The following is a 27,553-nucleotide window of genomic DNA, read 5'->3' on the forward strand; positions in this document are numbered from 1 at the left end:
GTTTGAGGCAGGAGGATCGGGGATTCGCTTTCATCCATCCTGCAGTGAGTTCAAGGCCAGCCTGGACTACATGAGGCACTGTCTAGGAAGAAAGAGAGAGCAAGGGAGGAAGAGCAGGGTATGAGCGCAGAATGAATAAACACCCAGGGCTCCATATTGGGAGGTGATTTGGGGCTCCGAGTGGCACTGGAGCCCCCCTGGTCTTTCTGAGATGAGCACTGAGGAGGACCTGTCTGCCCTTCCAGCCCCTCACTTTCCCTGCTGTGCCTCCTGTATAGGTATGCCAGATAGGGGTACCCTGGGGGATATTTCTGGGTGTTTTCAGTAGCATGGCCTCCTATAGTATCATCTTCAGTGGCAGATGCTGACCCCAGCGGGAAATCTGAGGGCCATTGTGCAGCTCAAGAGCTTGTCTTCACTTTCCCTCAGGCCCTCCTTCCCATCTTTGCTTATCCACTCACTCTGCCTCCCTCTCCAAATATGCAAGGCAAGGCTTAGAGGCCAGGAAAGTTTGGGGTAAGAGCGCTGGGGATCTGGGAGTGGCATGGAGTATTGACATGTCTCTTCTGACCCCTGGTGGCCATCTTGGGCACTGCATGCACTCAATGCAAATTCGTCAAGAAGTGAACCAGGTTAGATTACTGTTCACAGCTGAGGACCCAAGCTGCCTCTGGGAACCTGTAACAGTGCTCCCCAGGTGCTGGTTGCCACATCCAGCATCCTAACTGTGAGGACCTGGGAGCTTATCAGAACAAGGTGGGAGTTCCTGTCAGAGAAGCCGTGAGCTCCTAACTGACCAATCTCATTCACCTGTGCCCACTCCTCCCTGGTGTGCACCATCCAGCGTGTCGTTCAGCCCTTGGAAGCTGGCTAGAGTGCTGCCTGGAGAGTGGACAGCTGCTCTGTTTGTTGAGGGCAATGTAGTCAGAAGCTTCACAAAGTCAAACGACACCATTGGCTCATTTGGTCTTTTTGCCCTTGGGGCAGGAGCCATGCCATTCTCCCATTGAAACTCCTCTCTACAGGCTATTTATTAACTTACTTACCTTACTGGGGGAAGAGGGCGTATGCATGCCAGGCCGTGCCTGTGGTAGTAAGAGGACAACTTGGAATAGTCAATTCTTTCCTTCTACCATGTGGTTCCTGGAATCAAACTTGGGTCATTGGGCAAATGCCCTTACCCACTAAGCCATTGGCCCATTTTATTGGGAATCTGGGTCAGAGAATCCAACAGAACTAGCCCAGATTGTGAGGAATTAGGGGTGTATTTTGGCTGACGGTTCCAGGGTGCAGTGGGTCATGACGGGGAGTCCTGGTGGCATGACAGGAGGCAGTTGGGCATGTGGCATCCATGGTCAGGAAGCAGAGAGACATGAATGCTGGACCTCAGCTCACTTTCTCCTTCTATTCGGCCGGAAAAACCCAGCCCATGGGGAGGAAGATGTCCATGTTCAGGCCGGGTCTGCCCTCTGCTCACACTCTAGAGTGCGCCTTCCGGAGGCTCCAGGGCCGGAGGAGTAACTGTCAGTGTCCCTGGCGTGTGTGGGGGCTCTCTGTGGCATTGCTGCATAGGAGCGGAGGGAGGGTTTCCTTCCCCGGGCCACTGAGCGTCCTTCTGTTTCCCTTAGTTGAGAATACCACTCACTGTGAATTTGCCTACCTGCGTGATCTCCTCATAAGGTGAGTCAGCCCCTTGGGAACAACAGTTCTGGGGTTTAGGGGTGGCAGGTGGGTAGACAGAGGCCACACCCTGCTGGCCATCTGTCTTGTCCTCAGGAATACTTCTGAAGCCCCTGAACACAAAACCAAACCCTGGGAAGGAATGACACGATGGGAATTCTTTCTAACCTTATGACGTCACCAGGATGAGAGGGCTGTTTCTATTCCCTGTGGTCTAACCTTGCTGGATTCAGCTATGGCTGGGGGCATAGCCTGGGCTGTAGGTCTCAAAAAAGAAGTACAACGAAACCTGTTATTTTGCATGATTAATATATATTTAAAAAAAAAAAAAGACATAGGGCAAGGCTCTCTGAGGGACCTAGAATGGGACTTGAGCTCTTTCCCTTTAGGGCTCCCCGTCCTCCCAGCTTCCCATTCCAAAGTAAAGAGGAGGGGAGGTCTGCAGCGTGGGTCAGTGGTAGAGCTTGCATGGCAGTCTTGAGGTCCTGGCTCCCACCCGCAAAAGGAAACTTAACTCAGAGATGGCTGGGTGGACAGCGCTGGGGACTGTGGTCACCTGCTGCCTCTTACTGGCCACAGCCTGAACGTCCGTGTTGGAGCACAAATCCCCCCATCCTGCCCACGGTTGGGGCCCTGGGACCTTCTTCAAGCTTATGTTTCTGTACCCTGCCCCCCATCCCTGAGTAGCCACAGTGTGGACACAGAGAGGGGGAGGAATGGCTTACAGTGTGAGGCCACAGAGGGTCTGGAGTCACCAGAGAGTGGACTCCGCCTGGTCCTGCTGGCTGTGCACTGGGAGCCTGGGGGCCGGGAGGGCCTGGTGGTCGTGATCCCAGACAGGCTGAGTGGTCACCCCCATGCTGGCCGTGTCCCCTGCAGGACGCACATGCAGAACATCAAAGACATCACCAGCAGCATCCATTTTGAAGCCTACCGCGTGAAACGGCTCAATGAGGGCAACAGCGCCATGGCCAACGGGGTTGAGGAGAAGGAGCCGGAAGCCCAGGAGATGTAGACGTTAACCTGCCCCTGGACCCCACCCCCAAACCTTTTCATTGTCCCTGGCCCACCCACCTCCCCCGTCTTATTTTATATAATTATCTCCTTTGGTCACCTGCCTCCATCTCTTTCCATACTCTGCCAGGTAACAGGAGAGGGCTTACCTCCCCAGTGTGCTCTTAACTGGCTGCAGCAGCAAGGTGGGCGGGACTATGGCCTGGGCTTGCCCCTGTGCCCTATTCCCGCCTCATGCTGTGAAGCCAGACCTAGACTGGGCTCAGCCCCTGAGGGGTTAGAAGAGCCGTGTGTCCGTGCCTACTCTGAGTTCTGAGCTAACGCCTGTGGGAGCCAGGTCCCAGGTCCCAGGGTGCAGAGGGGCCCGTTAAGCCACAAGTCCCCATGCCATAGCAGGTCAAGGCTGCACCAGGGGAGGATGGAGCTGCGAGTCCCGGGACCCGCCTTTCCCTGCCTGCTCCTCCTCAAGGAAAGCAGAGACTTCCACAGCCAGAGTGGCCAATCACTTAGACATAGTGACAGCCGTGCCCCTCAAGCTTGTCCCAGAGCAGAAAGTGCCTTGGTCCACAAGAGCCAGTCACCTCTTCCCAGCTGTCCCTTTGGATGAAAAGCAGGGACACGCTGGAGAGAGGGAAGTGTCCTCCTCCTCACCCCTTGCTTCTCCCTCCCTGTGCTGTAGATATGGCTACTACACTGGGCTTTAATTATGAAAACAAAGCATGAATGAGGCGCCCCAGCCTCACTCCTGACCTTAGGAAGGTCAAAGCAAGCAGACTCGGTGGAGCTGAGAGAGGAAGCCGTGGAAGGAAGGAAGGTGGAGGGTGTGTGGGCACCGTCCTTCCTGGGTCCCATGGAAGGGCTATCTATTTGGTCCTCAGTTTGGTCCAACATGTTCCTGTTACATCACCCCCCCTCCACGTACTGTCCAGGCTCAAGCCTTGGTGATTCAGAGACTGCATTGGGTGGGAGCCAGAAAAACCTGTCCATTCTGCTGTCAACATGTGCCTAGGCCCCTGTGCCCCACGACCCATCATGAGCACCCCCAGGGAGGGAGAGACGAGGGGGTCAGAGATGGCTAGCCAGACCACAGGGCAAGGTTTCATAGCAGAGCCAGGCTCCCTCATCTTTTCCCAGAGGGAACCATAGGGACCATCCGTGCACAGCTGACCAAAGCTACGTCCTTTCTTCTGGCCTGCCATTCTTGTTCTGCCCCTGGGGAGAAGGAGGCGTTTGGTGAGCTTAGAGAGGTTGGACCCAGCTTGGGGGTGGTGCCTCTGCAGGCCCTGGACTAGCTTTTCGCAGCCTAGAAATGCAGACAGGTGAGGGGCACACATTGTTCTCTGCGCTGGGTGTGTCTACTCCACACCCGAGCATGGAAGGCCCCTCATTGAGCCCAGAAGACCAACAGTTCGCTTGCCAGCTTGCCAAGTTCTTTTGCCAAAATCAGGACTTTGAAGGAAATCTCCAGCATGCTGGGCTCAGGGCGTCCTGGCCGTCCCCAGCCCCGGTGTCCCTGGGGACTTAGCAGCAACCCAGCATCATCAGGATGACTTTGAGCCTCTGTAACCAGGTATTGAAGCTGTTGGTCTCACCAGGCTGTTCCATGTGGCCCTTTGCTGGGCACCTCCTGGGGGTGGGGTGGGGAGTCTCTTTTTGTATAAATGACAAAGTGTTGAAATGTATTTCCTGAAATAAATGTTTCCATTACGAACTGGCTCAGACTGGAGCGGCCGTGGACTGTCTTACTGCAGGACCTGTGGATGGAGGCTCCCACTGGAAGGAAACCCTTCACTGAAGGGCCATGAGAAACCCTGAATTCAAACTTTTGAAATCAGTGGCTCAGTGGTGAAAAGGGCCTGCTGTTCTCCCAGAAGACTTGAGTTCAGTTAGCGGCACCCACCGCCTGTAATCCAGCTCCAGGGGGATCTGAAGCCCTCTTCTGGCCTCTGATGGCACCTGAACACGTGTGGCAGACACACGTGTTCATAAGTACAAATCTAAATTTTATTATGTCAGGCCCTACAAACTGGCTGTTAGCAATAATTTATTCCAAGAGAACTAACCCCGCATGGTTCTGGGGCCCTGGATGAGCCAGCCAGCAACACATGACCGCAAACCAGTCACCCTAGAACAAGTGAAGTCTACATCCTTACAGTTCTGAAATCCCTGGGTCAACTGTTGACCTGCCCCTGCCCCTTCCACAGTTCCCTGCCTCCTCCTGCTCCCGGGATGCTTTCACACACGCTATCCTCTTGAGAGAACTCTTCTTAGACGGAAGAGCCACTTCATCCTGGGATACTCTCTTCTTGATCTTTAATTACGTCTATAAAGATCCTGTTTCCAAATAAGGTTTCATTCTAAGGTTCTGCACAGGTGGGACTCTGGGGTGACGGACACACTGTTCGCCTCATCACACCCTTTCCTGCATCTTGGGGCTTCCAGAGCTAAAGGGAAGAATGGTATGTGTGGATGACCCAAAGCTCACTCGAAGCCACCAAGCCGAGCGCTCCCCGCCCCCCGGCTGCCCACATTCTTCTGAAGGCCGCTTGACAACAAATGGGTAGTGTGAGCAAATGGGTTGATGGTTTGCCGCCTTGAGGAATCTTCAAGTCAGGCATTATGTGGGTTTGACCACTGCTGGCACTGGCAGGGCAGAGGCTCGGGTCATGGAGTCAGCTTGTTTGAGTCCCCCAGTTAGTTCTCAGTCCCTTGGACAGGTACTCCCACCTCGAACTTCTCCTTCCTCCAGGCTAACCTGCCCCGTGTCCATCCCCATCATCCGTCCTCCATCCACAGACAGACTTAGGCAGTTGTCAGCTCGTTACCTGACTGGCCACCTGCCCAGCCTACCTTCCTCTCAAGCAAGAGGCTGTAGGACTAGCGAGCCAGCCATTCCCATCTGCCCAGGAACACGGGCTTTCTTGTCTCCTAGCTGGTAATGGGGGATCCTCATCTCCCACCAACAGAGCAAGCGGCCAGCAAGCCCCAGTGATAATGTCTCTGCTCTCTGATGTACTGGGGTTACAGGGGTGCATGGCTGTACCTGATGAGGAGGAGGATGATGAGGATGATGTGGGTGCTGGGGATCCATGCTCAGGTACTCGGGCTGACGCAGCATGTGCCACTGAGCCGTCTCCAGCCCCAAGTGTGGGCTCTTGGACGGGCAGGGGAGGAGAGGCTGGACAGAAGATCGTGGTGGCTTCATGGTGTGGGATTCCTGTGCCACTGACTTCCCTCCTGCCGGGCCAGCCCCAGCCTCACACGTAGCCAGCATGAGTGGTTTCCAGAGCAGTGTGGGGGTCCAGGATGGACTGTTGGTCACCAAGGCAGGAGCCAGGAGCAGGAAGGCGGCTCTGCTCAAGCTGCCTTAGGCTTCTGTGAGAACTGGGGTGTCCCACAGAGACGGCAAATGCCAGGTTTGAAGGCAGGAAACAGATAAAAAGCCACTGGGAGCTACTGAAGTGAGGCCTACCCAGTGTGCTGGGAACGTCTGAAAAGGCGGCTCGGAGGGGTGCCTGCCTGGGGGTCCCTTTGGGGGTTTTTGTGGGTATCCCATCCACTTGTGTGTGTTTGTGGGTGTACTTTGAGGGGGTTCATCTGTGAGCATGTGGGGGCCAGAGGACAACCTTGGTTGTTTGCTGTTTGTTTGTTTGTTTGTTTGTTTGTTTTTTAATGTGAGATAGGGGCTCTCATTGGCTTGGAGCTTCAAGCAAACAGGCTGGGCTGGCTGGCCAGAGAGCCCCGTGGAGCTGCCAGGTTTTGCCTCGCCGGTGCCGAGGTTGAGTGCCTCCATGCTGGGCTTTATCTGGTTCTGAGGATCCAAATCCACGTCCTTATATTTCAAAAACCATCACCTTACTGACGGAGACAGTCTCTCCACTCAAACAAACTTGTTTTCTTACTTAGTATGTGTAAATGTTTTGCATGTGTGTGTGTCTATGAACCGATGCCTGATGCCCGAGGAGGCCAGAAGCGGGTATTGGATCCCCTAGGGCTGGAGTTCCAGACTGCCATGTGGTTGCTGAGAATGGAAATAGGACCCGAGTCTTCTGGAAGAGCAGCCAGCGCTCTTAACCACTGAGACATCTTTCTGGCTCTGTACTCCATTTTTAAACACCTCCTTCCAGCTACAAGTATAGCCTATTCAATATGGAAAATGCTTGCGGGGGGGATTGCACAACATAGAAATATCCCCTCTCACATCCAGTGATTTTGCCTGCATCTAATGCTGGGGCATGGCCTCAGACTCTTGGGAGGGCAGTGATGAGCCCAGCACTTGAGAGGCTCAGGCAAGAGTATCCCAGCCCTCACCGAGTCCCTGCACCTTCTGCCTAGCTGGATTCCTCAGTCGGTGGAGTGCCCCTCTGCACCTCCCCTCTCCTCTTGCCTCTTGGAAGGAGGGGGGACAGAGGAATCTTGTTCCTGTCCTCACCTCATTTCCCTCCCCCCTCCCCGCCCCCGCACTGTCCCGTGAGCCCACTGGGGACCAGTGTAGGACAGAGGTGCATTTCCTGAGTTGGAGTAGAAATACTTTCCAGATGTTCTGCTGCCCAGAGCCCAGTCAGGAGGGGCCTGTGCAGCAGCAGCATGCCTGTGGGAGGGATGCTGGCTGGCGCCATGCCAGCACGAGGTGGCAGTCAATTGTCGTCAGCTGTTAGGCGCTCTTGGAGGGCCAGTGGGGAGCAGGGCTCAGAACCTCTCCTCCGTGCCGCCTCTGCACCAGCGTTCCTGCTGCCAGGGGCCACAGCCTGGAGTAAAACCTAAAAGGTGTGAACGACAGGCTCTGCCAGCCAGCCTTTCGGCTACTCGGCTTTCGCCATCACCCTCGGTGCCAGGTGGGGCACATTTCTGCTGTGGAGGGGCATGCCTACTCCCACCCCAGGTCTCTCTCTCTCTCTCTCTCTCTCTCTCTCTCTCTCTCTCTCTCGGTCTGTCTGTGTGTCTGTCTCCCTCTCTGTCCCCTCCCCTGTCATTCCCTGTCCGGGACAGCCTTTTACTCTCTCCCCTTCCCCAGTAAGCCTCTTGCATTACATGTGTCGCGTGCTGTGATCTTAGCTGCACACTTTGGTCCCAGACCTGCCAAAGGTAGCTTTTTACCGCCTTATCCTAACAGTAAGACCAGAAATAGTGGCACAGACCTGTGGTCCTGGCACTCTGCAAACGGAGGCTGCAGAACCAGAGAACAGCCTGGTTACATACGTACACGGTGAGACCCTGTCACAGAAGACTAAAGGAAGAAGTGAAGTTCCCCTTGCTTCCCTGATAAACCACACGATGCCTACATGCTGTAAACATGTGAGTGGCAGGCATGGGATAAGCCAGCACTGCCTGCTGGTCAACCTAGTCGTGAGTTGGAGTTAAAAATATGAAAATACAAAATGTACGCAGAGCTGGGCGCCGATTATCCCAGCACTGGGGAGGCAGAGGCAGGCGGATCTCTAAGTTTGAGGCCAGCCTGGTCTACGGAGAGAGCTCCAGGACAGCCAGGGCTATACAGAGAAACCCTGTCTCAGAAAACAAAAAACAAAAACCCAAAAACCAAAAAAGAAAAAAGTATGCATGTGTTTTGCATGCATGTGTGCCAGCATACAGGCTCTGTGTGTGTGTGTGCTGCGTGCATGCATGTGAGTGAATGGGTTCGTGTACTCGTGGGTGTGCATGGAGAGAGGACAGAGGACAGAGCAGGATACTGAGCATCTCTCTCTTACTGACTTGTGACAGGACCTCTCCCTGAACCCAAATCTCATCATTTGATTAGGCTAGCTGGGTCAGTGAACTGTCAGGATCCCCTTGTCTTCACACCCAGGAGTCTAAACAGGGAGCCCCTCTAGAGGAGGACAGAGGGGAGGCTCCCACACAGGTTCCCCTCCATCCTCCTGCGTGTTAAGGTCTGTAGATATGACCTCTTGCACAGTGTATGGACTCGACACCTGTCAAAAAAAAAAAAGCTTATGTCCTGTTAGCCAACCCAGGAAATAAGGAGGTGGGAGTTCCAGCAGAGAGATAGGAACTCTGAGGAAAAGACTGAGGTGGGAGAATTCACCCAGGACACTGAGGAGGACAGGCACATGAAACCTGAGCAGAGGTAACCAGCCACGTGGCAGAACTTAGACTAGAATAAACGGGATATTAACCACAGAGCAAGTCAGGGAACATGCCTGGTTATATTGGCCTAGGCTTTTGTAAATATATATATAGGGACTCAGAGTCATTGTTTCTGGGAACAAGGGTGTGGGTGAAAAACACAGGTCACAGAAAAACCTCACCTTTAAGGTATGAATGTGAAATGGCCCCTACAGCTCATGTGTTTGGGCACTTGCTCTCCAGCAGGTGGCGCTGTTCCAGGAGGAGCCTTTTGCATATGGAGAGGGTGAGGCTTGAAGGTTACAAGACGGTCCTTCTTTCTGCTTGGGCTTCCTATAGAGAAGCTTGGGCTTCTGCTTGGGCAGCTCCTATAGAGCTGCAGAGGAAGCTGCAGCACAAGCCCTGACCCAGCCATCATCCTTCCTGCCACGGTGGGTTGTCTGTCCATCAACCATGAGCCATAAAAAATCCTTCCTTAAGTTGCTGCTGTCACATATTTGGTGATAGTGGTAAAGATAACGACTTCACTGTATCCCTTTTGCTCCTATCCAGTCTCTGCTTCCTGGCTTAGGGATAGCCAGAGCCTCCCCATGAGTGGGCGAGTGCCTGCGTGCTGCTGCTGAGTTTTAGCTCAGAGGCGTGATGATTAGTCCTCACTGTCAAGTGCATTTGCAAACACCTAGGAGACATACCCCTGGCAGTGTTTATAAGCACATTTCCAGGGTGTGGGCAGCACCACCCCATGGACTAGGTCCTTGAATGAATAATTAAAAAAAAGGGGAAATCCCCTCAAGGACCAGCATTCCTCTCTCTGCCTCCTGACAGTGAACACCATGTGACCAGCTCATCAGGTTCCTTCTGCCATGGTAGACTGTAACCCCTCAAAAGTGAGCTGAAATAAACCCTTCTTTGCTTAAGTTTCTTGCATCAGGTATTTTGTCAGAGCAGGGAGACACATGAGGCTGAGGCACAAAAATCGCTTCCTTGGGCCCACATAAAGACCCCAGGGTACCTTTCCTGGATCACATATGGAAGAATCCTTAGAGGCCAGAGTCTGGGCTGGGCTAGTGGACAGAGGGTCTGAGAACAGATGGCCCTCAGCAGTGCCAGAGGGACCTTCTATATCAGTGTGACTCAGCAGGCGGAGAGGCCGTGAATCCAGTGGAAATGGGGAAGATGTCTCTTTCTGCTGTGTGGCCTTGAACAAGCTCTGTCCCGCCAGCCATCAGGGTCAGTAGTCACTTAGGCATTGCTTGACGCTGGGGAATGAGGCAGGATGGACCCCTATGTTTCATTTCAGCAATAAAGCATCCGAGAAAAACAGCTCCAAGAGGAAAGCTGTGTTTTGGCTCAAGGCTTAGAGGTCTCAATCCATGATCCGCTGGCTGCTTTGCTTTTCGGCTTAGCGGTAAGGCAGAAACCTCATGCCTGAAGGGCATGGCAGAGAAAGCTGCTTCCCTCACAGGAGCCAGGAAGGAGGAGAGACCAGGTCTACCTTTCAAAGGCACAACCCCAGTGATCTACTTCCTCCAACCTGGTTCCATCTTCTGGTTTCCACCCTCTGGCAACACCATCAGATGATGACTTTGCCAGTTGGCTGATTAGGCCAGAGCCTTTGTGAACCAATCATGTCTGCCATGAGGTTTGAGGTCCCACCACTGAGCATTGCTCAGCCTTTACCATGTGAGTGTGGGAGTACATTTCTGTGATGGTTTAAATGAGATGTCCCCCACAGTCTCGGTCATTTGAATCCTTGGTCCTCAGTCGGTGACACTTAGAGGGGGTGTGGCCTTGCTGGAGGAGGTGTGTTGCTAGAGTGAGGTTCTGACAGCCGCCCATCACTCCCAGTTCACTCTTGCTTTCTGCTTGTGGCTTAAGATGATATCCCTCAGCTTCTGCTCCAGCCACCATGTCTGCTGCTTGCTTCCCTGCCGTGAAGGACTCTCATCCCTGTGGAAAAATTAGCCCAAATAAACGCCTCTGTAAGTTGCCTTGGTCATGGTGTTTTCTCACAGCAGTACAAAAGTAACTAAGAAAATCCATTTCCAAGCCACAAGCCCACAGCAGGACGGATTCTGCGCTAAGCCAAGGGCCACCAGCTCACTCCAGGCTTTGGTCTCTCTCCATCGCAGGGCACCATCTCCTTTCCCCTTCCCTGGCAGGTGGGCCTTCTTAGGATCTCTGGAGCCTGAGCATGGGTGTTCCTATCTAGGGCTGTCTTGCTCTGCACGATGAGGTGGACCTGGGATAGATCTGAAATGCAGTCTTCCAGGCCACAGGGACCCCACCGCCATTGGTGGTCAGGTCCTTCCACACCCACTGTGGCTCCTGAGCACCTGGGATGCCGCTGGGCCTCACACAAGTTGTAACTGAATGAACACTGAGCACCCTGTGGGAGAATCATCCTCCTTTCCTGTTGTAGAAGGTTCTTATAAATAATCAGAAGAAAATGGGGCATGAATAATTAAGGCTGCCCAGAGTAAGTGGTCCATGATCTGTCTGCTTGAATTAAAAAACCATCACTTGGAGGAGCCTGGATGCCAGGAGGCTTCTGCAAGGTCGCATTACCCACAATTCCACTGCCCTCTCCACCCCCTTTTTCTCCCTTCCCCTGCTTCCCCTTCTTTCTTTCTCTCTTGGGTGCTAGGGACATCAGCTTTGGGCTCTTCAGCCCCTGCCACCCAGAACACTACCATGGCCTCTTCTCTCTCCCTGGTCAATACCTGTATCTGAGCCCCATCCCAGGATGAAACACGAGACCCTAAAGAGAAATGGCTTTGCAGAGGTTCCCTCCCTGGGACCAAGGCTAGGATGCTCAGTAGTCCCAGGAGCACAATCGCCTGCCTGCCCAGCCAAGTGGGGCATGGCTCAGACCAGGGTTTTGGTCCTGTGTAGGCTCTGTAATGGACTGGGGACAGGCCTGTCATGTGACCTCTACCTCTGCCTCTCCTCACAGAGCTGTGGTGTCCTGTGGTTGAATCTATATGACTTCTTGCTCTTGGGATGTCCTTGCCTGAAATGACGGTTGCCAGGGGCTGCTGGGGAAGGTGGGCATAGGGACTTAGGGTCTGTTTTTCTGTCTGTTTTGCAACTCTGAGGATGGCATTTGGGGCCTTTACAAATCCTCATGGTAGGCAAGTGTTCCCCCCACCCCGCCTCCAGCAACACCCCAGCCCTTCTCTTTGTCTGCTTAGATGGTTTTTCTATCTCTGTTGAAATTCCCATCAGTTCACATGAAGCATGGTCCTCTCCCTGCTCTTCCCCCATAGGCCTCTTCACATATACCTCAGGGAATTAAGACCTGTCTGTTACAGTTTGAATGTACATGCCCACAGGCTCATTGGTGTGAATGCTTGGTCCCTTCCTGGCATGCTCTTCTGGGAGGAGGGGGACCTTTCAGGAGGCAGGACCTGCCTGAAGGAAGTGTGGCACACCTCTGAGCTTTGCTGAGCTTTCCCTCTGCTGTCCCTCACTCCGGCCACCAGGGAATCACACACCGCCATGCCTTTCCCGCCGTGATGGAATTCTTCATTATGTGTTTATTTTTGTTTGTTGGAGACAGGGTCTCACTATATAGCTCTGGTTGTCCTGAAACTTTCTTCGTAGACCAGGCTGGCCTCAAACTCACAGCGATCCCCCTGCCTCTGCCTCCCCGAATACTGGGATTACACGTGAGTGCCACCACGCCCTGCAGTGGTGGACTTCTTAAACTGAGTCAAAAATAAACGTTCCCTCCTTTGAGTTGCTTCCAAATAAATGCTTTGTTTTATTGAGTTGCCCTGGAAGCTGGCGTCGCCACACCGGTGCCATTGCTGTAGAGACTTCCTGAAGCACTAGATGTCACAGATGTGGAGCGTGAAACTCACACTAGGTGTCATTGTGCTCACGGATATGTTCTGCCAGAATGACCTCAAAATGACCTTGAGAAATCTCCTGCCACACACGCCTCCTCCGAATTCCACTAGCTGCAGGCTGCTGCTGCTCTTATGAATTCGGAACACACTGAAGTCCCCAGCCAGCTGGCTTCTGCCCGGGCTGTCTCAGGCTGCGAGGCTCCTGGGAGGTTCCCCGGGATTCACCATCGGAAACCTGGCCCCATCTCTGTGTCTCGGCCTCCGTTGTAACGGGCCCCGCTGACTCCCTGCCCAGATTCCTCCACAATGTTCTGGCTTTTGTCAGTTCGAGGCAGGCCCTGGCAACTGTGGAAGCAGAGGGGGGTGTGTCTAATAAAGTCAGAGCTCTGCAATTTAGCAATTACTGAAACCCACACTTGTAATTTAGGGGGTTTCTTGTAATTCTTTGTGCTCTTTATCTCTCTTTGAACAAATGTGCAGTTTAACAGCTTCCTCTTTCCTGCTCCAAGGGTTGGTATTTGCCACCCCTCCCCACTCGGCCCCCATTTATGAAAGTGTCTAGCTTGTGTGGAAGCCACTTTCCATGGTCTAGAAGGTTAACTTAATGACCAGCATCTCCCAAACCCCCTGTGCTGGCTCCTGGCAACCGTGCGTGCCTCTGGGGCTCTGAGTTCAGCATTCCGGCTGGTGACCCAGCTCCTGTGGATCTGTGGCAGGGTCATTCCATTGGTCTGCCTGGGACCTCTGACCCTTTGTGTGAGCAGTTAGTAAATAATTTGATTTGAGACTCTGTCCGGAGTCTGAGCGATCAAGGTGGGCTTATCCTCTCCAGAGTCATGCAGTCTAGTGGGAAAGGGATGGCTGTCTGCCTAGGGTGTCACAGGTCACAACACAGTTGGCACCCAGGGCTATGGCTGCCAAGGGAGAGCTGTGAGTGTCGGGGCTGTCAGGGTGAGCTGTGAGTGTCGGGGCTCATGCCATAATCCCAGCACTTGGAAGTTGGAGCCAAGGCCTTTTCCCTCTCTATGGACTCCAGCCCTCTGGAACCATATGCCAAAATAAACTCCTCCTTAACCTGCCTTTGGCCATGGTATTTGATTAGCTTGGTTCACGTGATACAGTCTGAGCAGTCCAGCAATGACTGACTCCCATCAGAGGGGCTGAGAACCTCTCAGTTGGTCAGCCGTCAAGGCTGGCGCCTCAGCAGTGGGGTGTCCTCGTGGCTGTCACTCTCTGAGGAGGCCAACAGCCCTGTAGTTGCTCAGTCCACAGCCTGGGCACGGTGCCACCTCAGCTGTTCCTGATTCAGAAGGCCTGGAGGAGTCTTGTAAAACTTCTGGTCTCCAGTCCATGAAGGAAACCCAGAGCAGCCAGTGCTAGTGTGAGTGAAGGAATCAGCCGGGGCAGAGCAGAGCAGATCCACTGGACAGCTAGAATGAAAGCCGTGTGAGCCAAATAGCGAACCCATCCAATATGCCATATCTCCCCTAAGATCACTCCACTGTAGGAAAGCGTTAGGAATGCCGTGTCCCTTCACACTCACACAGGTGCGTGCACCCGTGAGCACAGAGGGGCACACACACACAGGCAACACGTATACTATTTTAAAGATAAATTAAATTCGTTGGGATTGTATACCTCTACTCTTTACACCTGTGCTCGAGGGAATGTGAAACTAGCTCAAGGCATAATTCAAAATCATTTTCATCTCAAGGCAAGTCAGGAGACGCAGGTGCCAAGCCAATCCGGGGACAGGAAATGTTTTCAGGAGGAGGAATTGTTTTTTCCTTAAGAGGTACTCATTTTATTTCGTGTTTGTCAGGGGTTGGCCTGTGTGGATGTCTGTGCACCCTGCGTGTGCCTGGTGCCCACAGAGGTCAGAAGAGGGTGTTGGGTCTTCTGAAACCACGGTTGGCTATGAGCTGCCTCATGAGCTCTGGGAACCAAATTCCGGTCGTCTGCTGGAGCCAGGGTTTCTCTGTGTCGCCCAGGCTGTCCTGGGGCTCAGCTCTGTAGACCAGGCTGTCTTTGAGTTCACAGAGATCTGCCTGAGTCTGACTCCGGAGTGCTGGGATTAAAGACGAGCCTCACCACGCCTTGCCTGAGGCATTTTTTCTTTACTGTGGGAGGTTCTTTTGCTCCAGCGGCGGGGGGGGGGGGGGGGGGGGGGGCCCAGCCTGGCTGTGTCACAGAAACTCCAGGATGAACTCAGCTGAAGATCTGGAATCTCAGTCACACCAACACATAAAACGAACAGTCTGGCACTTTTTAGGTTTGGATGGAAGAACCGCTAATAAGCAAACACAGACCCTGGAGCTGAGCCTGAATTCCAGCTCATGTTCAGATCAAACAGAGAAAAGGGAAAGTAGGATGGTGGTGCCATTAATCTCAGACCTGGGGATGCTAAGGCAGGGGGCACAGCCTGGGCTACTGTGATAAGAGCTTTCTGTGAAAATATCTCTCACCTTCAGAGACTGAACCTTTGCCAGACTCTGCCACCAAGCAGAGTTGCCTTGGAATATGCCTTGGAATCATTTAACACCATATGTTTAACCTGCTGTCCTACTGTGTGCTTGGCCTGTTTAAGTTTAACCAGCCTTTAAGAAAGCATTGTAAACTGGGTGTGGTGACACATGCTTGTAATCCCAGCACTATGGAAGGCTGAGGTAGGCAGATCTCTGTGAGTTCAAGGCCAGCCTGGTGAGTGAGTACAGGACAACCAAGGCTACACAGGGAAACCCTGTCCCATATAAAACCAAAAGAAAAAAAAAAACCCAACCTCAGTATGCCTTGGATTATCCATGCAATCAGCCTTTATAACTAAAGTAAATGTGTGGCTTTAATCTATGTACTATGTACTATGAGGACTCTCCTCACCAGGCTGAAGCTCAGCCTGTGGACACCCTCTGCCATCTCCCGGGTCTGGCTCCCAGCAAGGCCATGTCAGAGAGAGCAGAATGGCTTCCAAGTCCTGTGCCAGAGGGAGAGAAGATGGCGCCTGAGATGTCCTCCACGTTCCCCTCCTCCACGTCCCTCCCCTTTAAAGAGGCTGGAGCTGTGCCTCCCGGTGAACCTCCCCCGCCCTGCTCTCCACAACATCACTCCTCCAGGCGCCCTGCACAGACAGCCTCCCCACCACCCCCTGGGGCTTCACGTGGATCCTCCTGTAACTAATTATCACATTCACCGGAGCTTAATGCAGTGTCTTGTAAAAGGATACAACGAGAGGAATCGTCCTAAGACAGCAGGCCCAGGTGCTGGCTTTTCCAGTCTGAGGGGTGTAACAAGCCCCTTGCAGCTGGAGAGCTCGCCGTGCCAAGCACGGTTCTTTCAGTGCGTGATCCGAGGGAAATAAACTCAGAGAAAAGGCAGCCTACTGGGTGTGATCCCCCACGAGGCATCTCTGCGTGGCTCCCGTCTTTGTGCTGGCTTTGCTCTGAGCCTGCGCCATGCATGTGGGCTATGTGAGCCTCTTGGGAATGGGGAAAACAGGGGTCAGCAAAGGTTCTTGGTTAACTAAACCTGTTCCTCCATCAGGAGATCAAGAGTGCTCCTGGGCCCTTCACCACAGCAGTTGTATGGCCACCCAGGAGGCAAGGAGAGACTGCTGCAAAACATGCTGGGGTGGAGAGGGGAGAAGGGGGTCAGAAGGAGAGACAGAGAGAACCAATGGGAAGGGTCTGCAGGGTCCCTGACTTGACTTGCACCCCTGCAACCCAGTGTGACCAGAGAAGCGGCCTCCCATTCCCTTCTGCTCTCCTGCAGCTTTTGGAATTCTTCCCAGCTGCAAGGCTTTGGGCCAGTGCACGAGCAGTGAGGGCCTTCACTCTACACCTCCCTCCAGGTGGCCTCAGGAGTGGCAGGGATCTGGAAACATCCATCACACCTCCCCACTTCAGGAGGCGCACGCCAGGGGCTGCTCCCGTCCTCACTTTCCTCTCCTGCCAGGCCTGAGAAGCAGTGATGGTGCGGGCCCTGAGGAGAAAGGGAGAGAAGGGCAGATCCGAGCTGGGCACAGCTGCCAGGAGCAGGGCGGGCAGGGCCGCCTGGAGCTGGCCTCTGAAGACAGGCAGGGCAGAGTGTGGGACGGGAGCAGAAGGAAGTGTGGCCAACGGGGCATTGTAAGTCATGTGTGTGCCCTCGTCTTTGAAGCAGAGCTTGGAATGCCCAGGGGTGGCCCTGACATGAGGCCAGGCAATACCCAGAGAGCAGGAGGAGGCCACTGCAGGTAGCTGCTGGATTCTAGGAGGGAGGGGCAGCACCTTGGGAATAGTTCTCTTGTTCATGCTCACCCCTCCCACCCCTCCTCCCAGTCACAAACTGCTCTAGCTGAGGCTGGCCTTGAACTTCTAATTCTCCTGTCTCTACTTCCTCAGGGCTGGGACTATAGCTGTGGATTACCACAGCCTCCATTCCATATGTTCTTTCTGCTGCTGGGCAGGATTTGCCAGGTGGGTAGGGGTGCCAGCCCCCCACCCCCACCACGGCTGACAAAGGGCCCTCCCAGAGGCTGTTCCATGGCCTCTGAGAATCCATGAGGTGAGGAGCACCACAGGGAGCTGCCTGGCATCATCACAGGGATGTCTCTCCCTACGATGGCATGGCAGGCTTGGGGGCCAGCGGGACAAAGAGGAAGATGTTTCCAGAAGAACTGGTGATCCAGTGTGGCAGGCGTCAGGGCAGCCCTAGCCTGGGGCGCTGTCACCCCAGGGAAGAGCCTCGGTGGCTCCCAGGCTAGTGTCACCTGGTCCCCTCCACGCCACGTCAAGGATGGCTGCTAATGAGCCTGCTGGGGGCCTGCCCACTGGGGGAGGGGCAGCAGCCGTGGGGGTGCACGGCGTGCCTGAGAGGCCTATGGACGGGCTGCCCCTCCCCATGCTCCTGTCCACCCATGTGTCCCTGTAACATTAACCCTGGAAATCACCTTCCTGCCTCCCCTCCTAGGACATCAGCCTTTCTGGACCGGTCTTCCTGACTTTGAAGAGTTTCTGTTACTACTTTCCTTTTGAAATCACCCTCTGGGTCAGTGGTTCTCAACCTGTGGGTCGCGACCCTATGGGGGTTTGGATGACCCTTTCACAGGGATTTTGCATATATCAAATGTCCTGCCCATCAGATATTTACATTACGGTTCATGACAGTAGTAAAATCACAGTTATGAGGTAGCAACAAAAATAATATGGTTGGGTGGGGGTCACCACAACATGAGGGCCTGAATCAAAGGGTTGCAGGATCAGGAAGGTTGAGAACCGCTGATCTAGGGTGTTGCTCCTTGGATAAGGCTGGCAATTGCTGCTGTCATCTGCCTAGGACAGGGCTCAGCCAGCACCCTCCCCCTCCCGTGCCCCACTCCTTCGGCAGAAGTTTGGTTTGGCTAAGGGCAACGTCAAAGACTGGCTTTGTGCCACCACCCTTAAGTTCATATCCGAAATCCTTGACCCAGGGCTCCAGGAGAGAACGGTGGCAGGGCGCCGGGCTTTATGGAAGGCAACAGGGTGAGCTCAGGCTCTAGTCCTGACAGGACTGGGGACCCTGACAGACACCCAGAGGCACAGCCACCTGACGACCCAGACGACACAGGGGAAGGGGACGGGGAGCAACAGGGCTGAGGACGAGGGTGGGCAGACAGAGACGGCGATGGGGACTGGGGACAGGAATGGGAACAGAGAGCTACAGGGCTGGGGAGGACTTTGAGTCAATCCTGTGAGTCTGTGACCTTGGGGGAACTCTGCTGTTGGGGTACATGATGTGATGAGGAGTGTCTGTTAAGCTCCTGGTACACAAATGCAGAGGCTGTTGGACAAAAAAAACCTCAAACTTGTTCTGTTGTTTTGTTTTGTTGAGACAGGGTTTCTCTGTGCAGCCCTAGCTGTGCTGGAACTCAGTCTGTAGACCAGAACTCAGAGATCTGCCTCCCAGGTGCTGGGATCAAAGGTGTGCACAACCATTCCCAACAAAAAGCTTGTTCTTAGAGATACCTCCCACGTTCTTTTACAGTATGGACACCTGCAGGCCAGAAGAGGGCACCAGAGCTCATTGTAGATGGTTATGAGCCACCATGTGGGTGCTGGGAATTGAACTCAGAACCTATTGGAAGAGCAGGCAGTGCTCTTAACCTCTGAGCCAGCTCTCCAGCCTCCCCTCCATGTTCTTAATGACATCTGCTCTAGTAAGGTGCAGCCATGGTGCCAGCTAGAAGCTGCCAGGTGTTTGCACTGAGGTTTCCAGGCTGAGCCAATGCACAAATACCCCAACAGCGTTTTCTTACAGAGCTCTTGGGAAGTGTTTACGAAATAGATTAACATTTAAATAAGCCTCTGAAGGAAGGTGTGGAGGGAAGATGGGGGTAGGGGAGGAAATGGAGGTATGGAAGAGCCTTACAGAAATTTACAGAAACTTGCAGACTGGCAAGATGGCTCAGCATTTGCCACCAAGCCTGCGGACCTGAGTTTGAGCTCTAAGACCCACGGGGTGGAAGGAGAGAACTGACTCCAGCAAGCTGTCCTCTGACTCCATCATGGCGTGCGTGTGCGTGTGTGTGTGTGTGTGTGTGTGTGTGTGTGTGTGTGTGTGCGTGTGTACTCCACCTCCCCACACACTAAATAAATAAATACTTTAAAACATTTGGAAACATCCGGTCATCATAATCCCAGCACTCAGGAATCAGAGGGAGGCAGATCTCCCCGTGAGTTCAAGGCCAACCTGTTTTACACGGTGAGGGCCAGGCCAGCCAGAACTACCCAGTATTAAAAACATTGGAAGAAAACCTACTACCATGTAAGCTAACCAAGAATATAATAATAATAAAGAGGCTTGGAGTTGAACAAAAATCCCAATGCATGTACAGAACACCTCCATGATGGTTTTTTTTTTTTTTTTGGCCAGAGAGGAAAATAGTTCAGGATATTGGCCATTGCATTTGGCTGTCCCTCAGAATTATATGACAATATTCCATTACTCATGACACTGAATGATTTGGTCATAGGACACAGAGAAACCAAGCTGGAGCTGAGCTGGAAGTGTCCCCTCTGAGGGCTAGCTGTCACAGTGCTAGGAAGTGCTATGCAGGCTGCTGGGCCAGCAGGGTAGGGGTGGGGAGAGTCAACAAAGGGTTTACCCAGAGATGGACCCTGTGAGCTACAGTACCAACCTGGCGGGCAAGATGTGCCTGTCTTAGTTACTGTTCTGTTGCTGTGAGGAGACACCATGACCAAGGCGTTAACTGGGGACTTGCTTATAGTTCCAGAGGGTTAGTCCATGACCATGATAGTGGGGGCTGTAGCAGCACGCAGATAGGCAGGCATGATGCTGCAGAAGTAGCTGGGAGCTCACATCTCATCAGGAAGTTGTATGGTTGGAGAGAGAGAGAGAGAGAGAGAGAGGGAGAGGCAGAGGGAGAGGGAGAGGTTTGGCCGGTGTGGGCTTTTGAAACTACAGGTTCACTCTCAGTGACATAACCCCCAACAAGACTGTATGGATTCCACAAAGGCCACACTTCCTCATCCTTCCAAAACAATTGCGCTAACCCGGGACCAAGCATTCAAATGGCCTGTGGGGGCCATTCTCCTTCAAACCGCCCAGGGCCCATGGCTGTACTGGCGGCTGACTGTTACAGTTAACCAGCTGTTAATTCTAATTGAAGTTGAGGCTTGCGCCACAAGAAGGGATTCATGCTTGGTACCAGAAGCGAAAACCCTGTGAATTGTGAAGTCACAGGCTCCAGCTGACAGCCTACTAATGCTGTTTGCTAGATAAGCATGCTCCCAAACTGCCTGCTGAATGTGTTTATGCCCACAGCTACTGCTGCTTCAGCCTTGGCCAGAGACGTCCCTTCCTGCAGTGGGCAAAAGTTAATGCAGAGACTGTGAGCACACCAGGTGTGCCTGCGATCCCAGTACTCGGGAGGCAGAGGCAGGCGGATCTCTGTGAGTTTGAGGCTGGCCTGGTTTACAGAGTGAGCTCCAGGACAGCCAGGATTACATAGAGAGACCATATCTCAAGCTTCCATGGAGGCACCTAAGAGGACCCCGATTCCCGCCGTGGGTGACAGTAGAGCTGTGCAGCGCTGTTACTGATGACCACGTGGCCATCGGCACCGCAGATGCACCTGTGTCCTTTCATGGACAGTTGGTGTTCATGGCGCCCTCTTTGGTTCACATCGACTCTGCTGAGGATGTCTACAGCTGGTGGCACTTCACAGCTTCAGATTTCACGGCCCTCAGGATGGGCCTCACCATTGTGGCGTCCCACCCTGCTCCTAGACTCAAGAGCCCTCGAGGCACTGCCCTTGTCATGGCTTAAGTCTAAAACTCCCCATGTTTTGAATGCTTGTCCCCTCAGCAGGTGGCAGACCATTGAACCATATCTCAGGAACCAGAGAAGCTTCAGAAGACGAGGCCTTCATTAAGGGAGAGCTTTGAAGGCTACAGCTCAGCCACTGGCTCTGACCATCTTTCTGTTGCCTGATCCACTATGACATGAAGACTCTGTTGTGTGCTCCTGTCCCCACGACCTCACCATGATGAACTGGAACCTTTGGAAACCATGAAATAAAATTAGCCTTTCTGCCTTTGAGTTGTTGCTGACAAGTAGTTGGTCAGAGACACAGCATCTGCCAGGTCCCTAGCCCAACCACCCAGAACCCATGTTCATGGCAAGGCTGGGAAAAGCCAAGCGTCCACAGCCACGAGGGCCAGTGAGTCAGGTGACTTTGTATCTTGCCTAATGTCTGGTGTCCTGAAAAAACTAAAACTAAAACCCCTCCACATGGGGCATTTCAGGACTCGAAGCCATCTGCCTACCAAGTCATGCATCAGGGAAGGCATTGTGGCTATAGACCAAGAAATTCTGCTCCAAGGGACTTCAGTACAATGGTACTCACTGAGTAGGTCTGAAATCTGGAAAACCCACACGCTGGGTGTCTGTGCTCCCTTCTGGGCATCACTCCCTCATACAGATTCCCATCATGCTTTGCTGCCAAGCACCTACAACTCCCGGGGGACATGAGTGACCCTTTGACTTTGGAAGTATGGAGTTCCCTGCCACTCGCTATTCCAGGTGACTCCACAGGTCGATTGGCAGAGGGACAGGTCATCGAATCCACGCAGGGTGAGCTCAGTTTGAAGAGCATTTGTCAGACCCTCTCAGAGATCAGGAGGTGTGTCCTCAGTACGGAGTTGCTCGGGCTCCAGCTTCCCCAGCATCTTCTGCAGGCGGCCCACGGGGAAGGAGGTCTCTTCTCAGAGCTCCTCTAGAGGGCCAAGCACTGCCACAGCTGAATGGCAGAGTGTAGAGGACACTCACACCAAGCGTGGCCTGGGACCTGCCTAGAAATGCCTTCCAGTTTGGCTGACTTGAGGGTCTCCAGGGTCTCCATGGTCGTCTTGTTGGACAAAGGCAGTGGGTTTGGTCAGAAAAGAGTGAACTGGAATCCATACACTACCCCGGACTCCAGGGCTTGTTCGGAGTCTTGGATTCCACACCCGGGCTGATCTTGGCTGGCCCTCTTCCGTGGCTGGGTCAGCTAGGAGAACCCCTGCAGGGCTGAGCCTCAAGTACCCTTGGGCGTGGCCTTGCCTGGGTGTGCAGTTCCCCTCTCAGGAGAAGGCATGAGACTGGGGGGGGGGGGGCAGGTGTCCCACAGGGAGCCTGTGTGTCGGGAGGGGAGGGAGTTTTCACTGGTTTCAAGCAGAGCCTGAAGGGAGTGGGGCTGCTGGTCCTCTCTGGTGCACATTTGTCTTTTTAAAATCCCCTTTATTTTTAGCGTATTTATTACGGTGCATTTCCCACATGCATACCTGTGCATCGCCGAATGGGTTCAGTGCTCACAGAAGCCAGAAGAGCCAAAGACAGTGTTAGCTCATCTGGGACTGGAGATACAGACAACTGTGAGCCACCTCAGGCGGGGGGTGGGGGGGCCTGGGAACTGAGCGAGGGTCTCTGAAAGGGCAGCCGGCGTTCTTAACCGCTGAGCCATCTCTCCAGGCCCTGGATATGTGTCTTTACATTAACACAAGAAGACTATTCAAACTGTAATAAATCTATATTACAGGGAAGTACAACAGCTCCAGTGGTGATAAAAATTAATTCTTTATTCTAAACGTTATTGGACAGCTTTTAAGATGAATTGACTGGCGTACTGGCGGTTGGGTCCCCCGGTTTGGGCCATTATTAGTAATTACTGTAATCAAACAGCCTCATCCATAACATTGTCTCTCTGGGCTCCAGCCCCACTGGCCCCACCCCCGCGGGTGTTGTGTTGGGAACTGGATCTATGAAGTGCCCAGAGGTGTAGCTGGGACATGAAAAAAAGGTGTTTGTTATGTAGCCCAGGCTGCCTGTAAACTCAAGGGCCTCCCGCTCCAGATTTCTAAGTACCGGGAGCACAAGCGCACATCAGTACACCCAGTTTGGAAAGCCTGTCTGTTTGTTATAGAGTTATTTACAGGAAGGGTCCGAAGTAGCTCTGACGGGCCTAGAACAATCTTCCTGGGTGAGGACGACCTTGAACTTCTGATCTCCCTGCCCTTACTTCCTGAGTGCTGGGAGTGCCAGGCAGACACGGGCATGCCCAGATTTGAAAGCCGGTTTGTTGTGATGTTTGCTTGCTTTTGAGATAGGGTCTCCCACAGCTCAGGCTGCCCTGGAGCAGCTGTGCAGGCAAGGCAAGTGTGGGCTTCCGGTCCCCGTGACGACTTTCCAAGCGCTGGGATTACAGCTGTGCACCACTGCTCCCAGGGTACGCGACGATGCTGCCTCTCAAAGGCAGGGTTTAGCTCATGCTGGGCTCTCTGCTGCCTAAGCTATGTTCCCAGCCCAGGAAACTGCATTCTTGAAAGCGTCAGTTTGCTTGTCAAAAGGACCTGCTGAGTGGATAGGAGTTCTGCCATTTGTTCAGAGAGAGGACACCCTAACGTACCCTCCAAGGTGGGCTTCCGAGGGACGGGGCACCCAAGCGTGTCTGGAACATGTGACCAGGTGCAGAGATGGACAGCCGTGTCCCCCAGGAACAGGCCTTTCCTGCCAGCAGAGGGACTCCAGTGAGCCAGTGTGAGCTCATGTAACATGGACTCTGTCTGCCGAGGCCCTTGAACTGTTGGGACCCAAAGGAATTAAGGAAGTCTTGCAGCTTGTCAGAACAAGCTTCCGGCTTTATTTTCAGGATGCTTTCCCTTATTTACAGTGGGAGTCGGCGCCACGAGGCAGAGCCGAGCCCTTCTGCACGCTCTGCTGCTGGAACGCTCTCTTTTTTAAGCTTTGTTTTCTATTTACTTTGTTTTTTGTGTGTGAGTGTTTCGCCTGTGTATGGGTGTGCACACGTGTGTGCCTGGTGCCCATGGAGAACAGAAGGGGGTGTTGATCCCCAGGAACTAGACTTAGAGAGATGTTTGTGAGCCACCATGTGGGTGCTGGGAATTGAACTCGGGTCCTCAGTAAGAACAGCGCTCTTAAGTGCTGAGCCATCTCTCCACTTTCAAGGCTTATTTAGTTTCTTATGTCATTTATTTATTTTGTTGGTGTTTTGCCTGCATGTGTGTTTGTGTCAGAGTTTCAGATCTCTTGGAACTGGACTTATAAAGAGTTATGAGCTGCCTTTTGGATTCTGGGAATTGAACTCAGAATCTCTGGAAGATCTGCCAGTGCTCTTAACCCCTGAGCCATCATCTCCAGCTTTGTTTGTTTGTTTGTTTGTTTGTTTGTTTGAGACAGGGTCTCACTATGTAGCTCTGGCTCTCCTGGAACTCATTACATAGCTGCGAACTCACAGTGACGTGCCTGCCTCTGTCTTCCAAGCGCTGGGATCAAAGGCATGTGCCACCATGCCTGGCTGTGTTTTCAAAATTTTACATTGGCTGTGTGTGTGAGAGAGAGAGAGAAAGAGAGAGGGAAGTCAGGGAAGGACTGTGTGAGGATCTTGTCATCCTCCTAGCTCTGGTGGATTCTGGCAATGATGAGCAGAATGAATTTCCTACAACAGAGATGGATCTGGCTCGTCTGTCAGAGGGAGGTCAAAGCCAGCCCCTGCTGCAGCCATCCCTGGTACCCGGTTGCCCTTCTCGGGCTTAGTGGCTCTTTCTCTTCTGCTTCTTCCCACCCCGACCCTCTCAGTCACACTCCGCCAAGCCCCGGGACTTGCTTTGTCACTGGACCTGGAGTTAAACTAGAAATCTCCAGACCCGAAGCAAGTGGGCCTGACAGTGAAGCGGCCTCAGGGACCCTGATGGAGATGTTCACAGGGTTTCTGGAAAGGCTGACCCTGCCCCGGGCACCTGCTGGGACCAATTAGAACCTCTCTGGCGGGCCAGGGCTCATTTGCATAAACTCTCATCCCTGGGAAATTTTTTCCGAGAGGCTTCCTGCTCTGCACTAATTAAAGAAGACTCTCAGTGTCCCTTTGCCTGTCAGGGCTCAGTCCGTGTCTCTATTGGTGCCCCACGAGGCCTCTGCTCTCTCCTCCACAGCTCCAGGTGGCTTGGAATTGTTTGAGGTTTGGTGTGTGTGTGTGTGTTTCTTCCAAGACTCCCGCCACCACTGAAGAACAGACCTGTCTCTGGGGTTATCATTATGTTGGTATTGCAAATCCAACACCTAGCCCATATACAGTTTTTGTTCAATGGAAGAAATTTCTGGGGCTGAAGAGGTGGCCTAGTCAGTAAAAATGCTTGTTGTGCAAGCAGACCCCTGGCCCCCATTAAAAGCCGGGCTTGGGGGTGACTGTCTTTAACCACAGGGCTGGGGATGTGGATACAAGTGGACAGAGGGTATTTCAGGTTCAGCGAGAGACTGATTCTCAAGAAATAAAGTGGAGAAAGGGCTGGAGAGGCTTCAGAACACCCGTGGCTCTTCCAGAGGACCTGCTTGGTTCCCACACCCACACAGCAGCTCACAATTGTCTGTAACTCCATTGTTAGGGACTCTGGCATCCTCTTCTGACTTCTGTGGGCACCAGGGATGTATGTGGCGCGCGCGCGCGCACACACACACACACACACACACACACACACACACATGAACATAAAATAACTTAATAAAAAAGTAATGCTGAGACAGACCGAGGAAGACACCCCATGCCAATCAGTGTCTTTCTCTCTCTCACACACACAACAACAGCACAATTTTTCTTATGGGACCCTTCTTCTCCTGGACTCCTTGAGACCCAGGCAGGCTCCAGCTGATCTAACAAGCTGTCCAGCACTGGCCACTGGCCCGGCTCTCACTAGGAGGCCTCTTCGCCTGTTTCCCAGCCCCTCCCCAACAGGAGCTTATAGCTGAGCCGCCTCTGAAAGTTCATGGAGTTCAAGGAGAGGTTATTTCTATTTTTGGCAAGTTGAACGGTTGAAGGCTCCCATGAAGCTCTGGGGTTAGGCTGGAGGTGGAAGATCGTGCCTATCAATGGAGTCGCTCGTTTTCCGTAATCCTTCATTCTTTCATTTATTTTTTATTTCTGACATTCTGCTGAGATTTGGCCTTGCTTTCGGCTTGAGACAGAAGCAGGTGCTGACTGTGAAGGAGGGAAGGATTGTCCTGGGAATTGAATTTGAGGTTTGAGGGATGATTGTGAGAGGGTCAATGCCCTCTGCCTGGATCTGAACTCAGCATCCAGGGTGAAGGCTTCCCAGCTCCCACTCCTGGGAGGAGGGCAGCGCCTGCAGGTGTGGGCTTGGTGACTTAATGACCCAGGACCCACAATCCTTTGAGGCACTGTCTTGGTCCCAGGGGCTTGGCAAGAGGTACTACCCTTTGTCAAAGCAGAGGGTCCCCAGAGCTGCAGTGGGGCGGCAGCATTTCGGTGAAGGGAGCTGCATTGTTGATGGATCCCAGGAGTTCTGTCTTTCCCAGAACCTCAAGCCTAAGCAGCTGGGGCAGTTCTCGAGGTGGCCACAGGGTGGCAGTATGGAATCAAAAGCCCTGCTGGCATTGGCTGATCCTTAGTCTTCAGATTCCCTGGAAGCCGAGCCCGCAGCCCCATGCCGGCTCGGCTCCGCTAGAGCGCTCCCTTAATTTAATCGCCTGTCCACCGGGCTGGGAACAAGCCTATACCATCCTTTCAGCCTGGGCAGTTCCCACTGTTCCGAGGCTGTCAGGTTGTTTAGTAGCTGGGCTGGGAACATGCTGATAAAACAGTTAATTTCTATTTGCTGTTGCAGCGTAATTGGATGAACATGAAAGCAATTAAATATTAAAACATACAAACAAATAACCAAGTCACTGTAATTAGCCAAAGTTTGATCACTGTCATATTTATTTAGGGAGAGGTGATATGTCTCAGCAGGTGACATTTTAAATACCCGGGGCCACTCTGGGGTTGTCTTTGGAGAATGTTGAATTATGTAGGGAGAATTTAATTAAACCCTGTTGTAAATCAGCTGTGATGACAGGGGAATGACAGCCACATGTTGAAAAGAGAATTAGTCCACAGCGAGGGATATTAATTAACTCTTTTTCTGAAGGCCTCTGGCACAGAGTGGCATTCAAAAAAAAAAGCCAGCCCTTTGACGCAGGAAGGGGACCATGTCTGCTGTTTTTACAACCATCATCATTATTTATGGATTGAGTTTCTTCAATAGCTGGTGTGGCTAATAGACACATACCATACACAGGATTAAACAGTTCCCTCCCAGGAGCTTGGGGTGTGTGTGTGTGGTGTGTGTGTGTGTGTGTGTGTGTGTGTGTGTGTAGGGGGTAATGCAGGGAGCGGAATGCAGGAACCAAAGCCCCATTTAAAGGTTTTGGCTCCTGAGCATCTGAGGAAGCAGGGACTTGAGCTTTTGGGAGAGAGCCAGGAACCGAATAGCCTGACCTATACCTGTGAGGACAGGACACAGTTGCCTGTATTCCCAGGGCTCCTGAGGGACAGTCACCGTGTGGTGTAACCTGACCCAGCCTGTGGGGTCAGAGCCACTGTGAACTGGGGGGGGGGG

The 27,553-nt window shown here is 53.0% G+C and overlaps 1 protein-coding gene across 6 annotated transcripts in view; it reads left to right on the forward strand.

Moving 5' to 3' along the window:
* Septin9 (septin 9) overlaps positions 1 to 4,408 on the forward strand; it is a 151,618-nt gene extending 147,210 nt beyond the window's left edge. For all 6 annotated transcript variants that reach the window (XM_055592086.1, XM_055592088.1, XM_055592087.1 and 3 more), the window contains 2 exons: positions 1,629 to 1,680; positions 2,560 to 4,408. In XM_055592086.1, the coding sequence (XP_055448061.1) occupies positions 1,629 to 1,680; positions 2,560 to 2,695 (188 nt within the window). In that variant the 3' untranslated portion in view covers positions 2,696 to 4,408. The remainder of the gene's footprint in view (positions 1 to 1,628; positions 1,681 to 2,559) is intronic.
* The last annotated feature ends 23,145 nt before the right edge of the window (positions 4,409 to 27,553 follow it).

This window comes from Psammomys obesus, unplaced genomic scaffold (genome assembly GCF_907164565.1).
Source record: "Psammomys obesus unplaced genomic scaffold, mPsaObe1.curated_primary_1811, whole genome shotgun sequence".
In the NCBI taxonomy this organism is placed as follows: domain Eukaryota; kingdom Metazoa; phylum Chordata; class Mammalia; order Rodentia; family Muridae; genus Psammomys; species Psammomys obesus.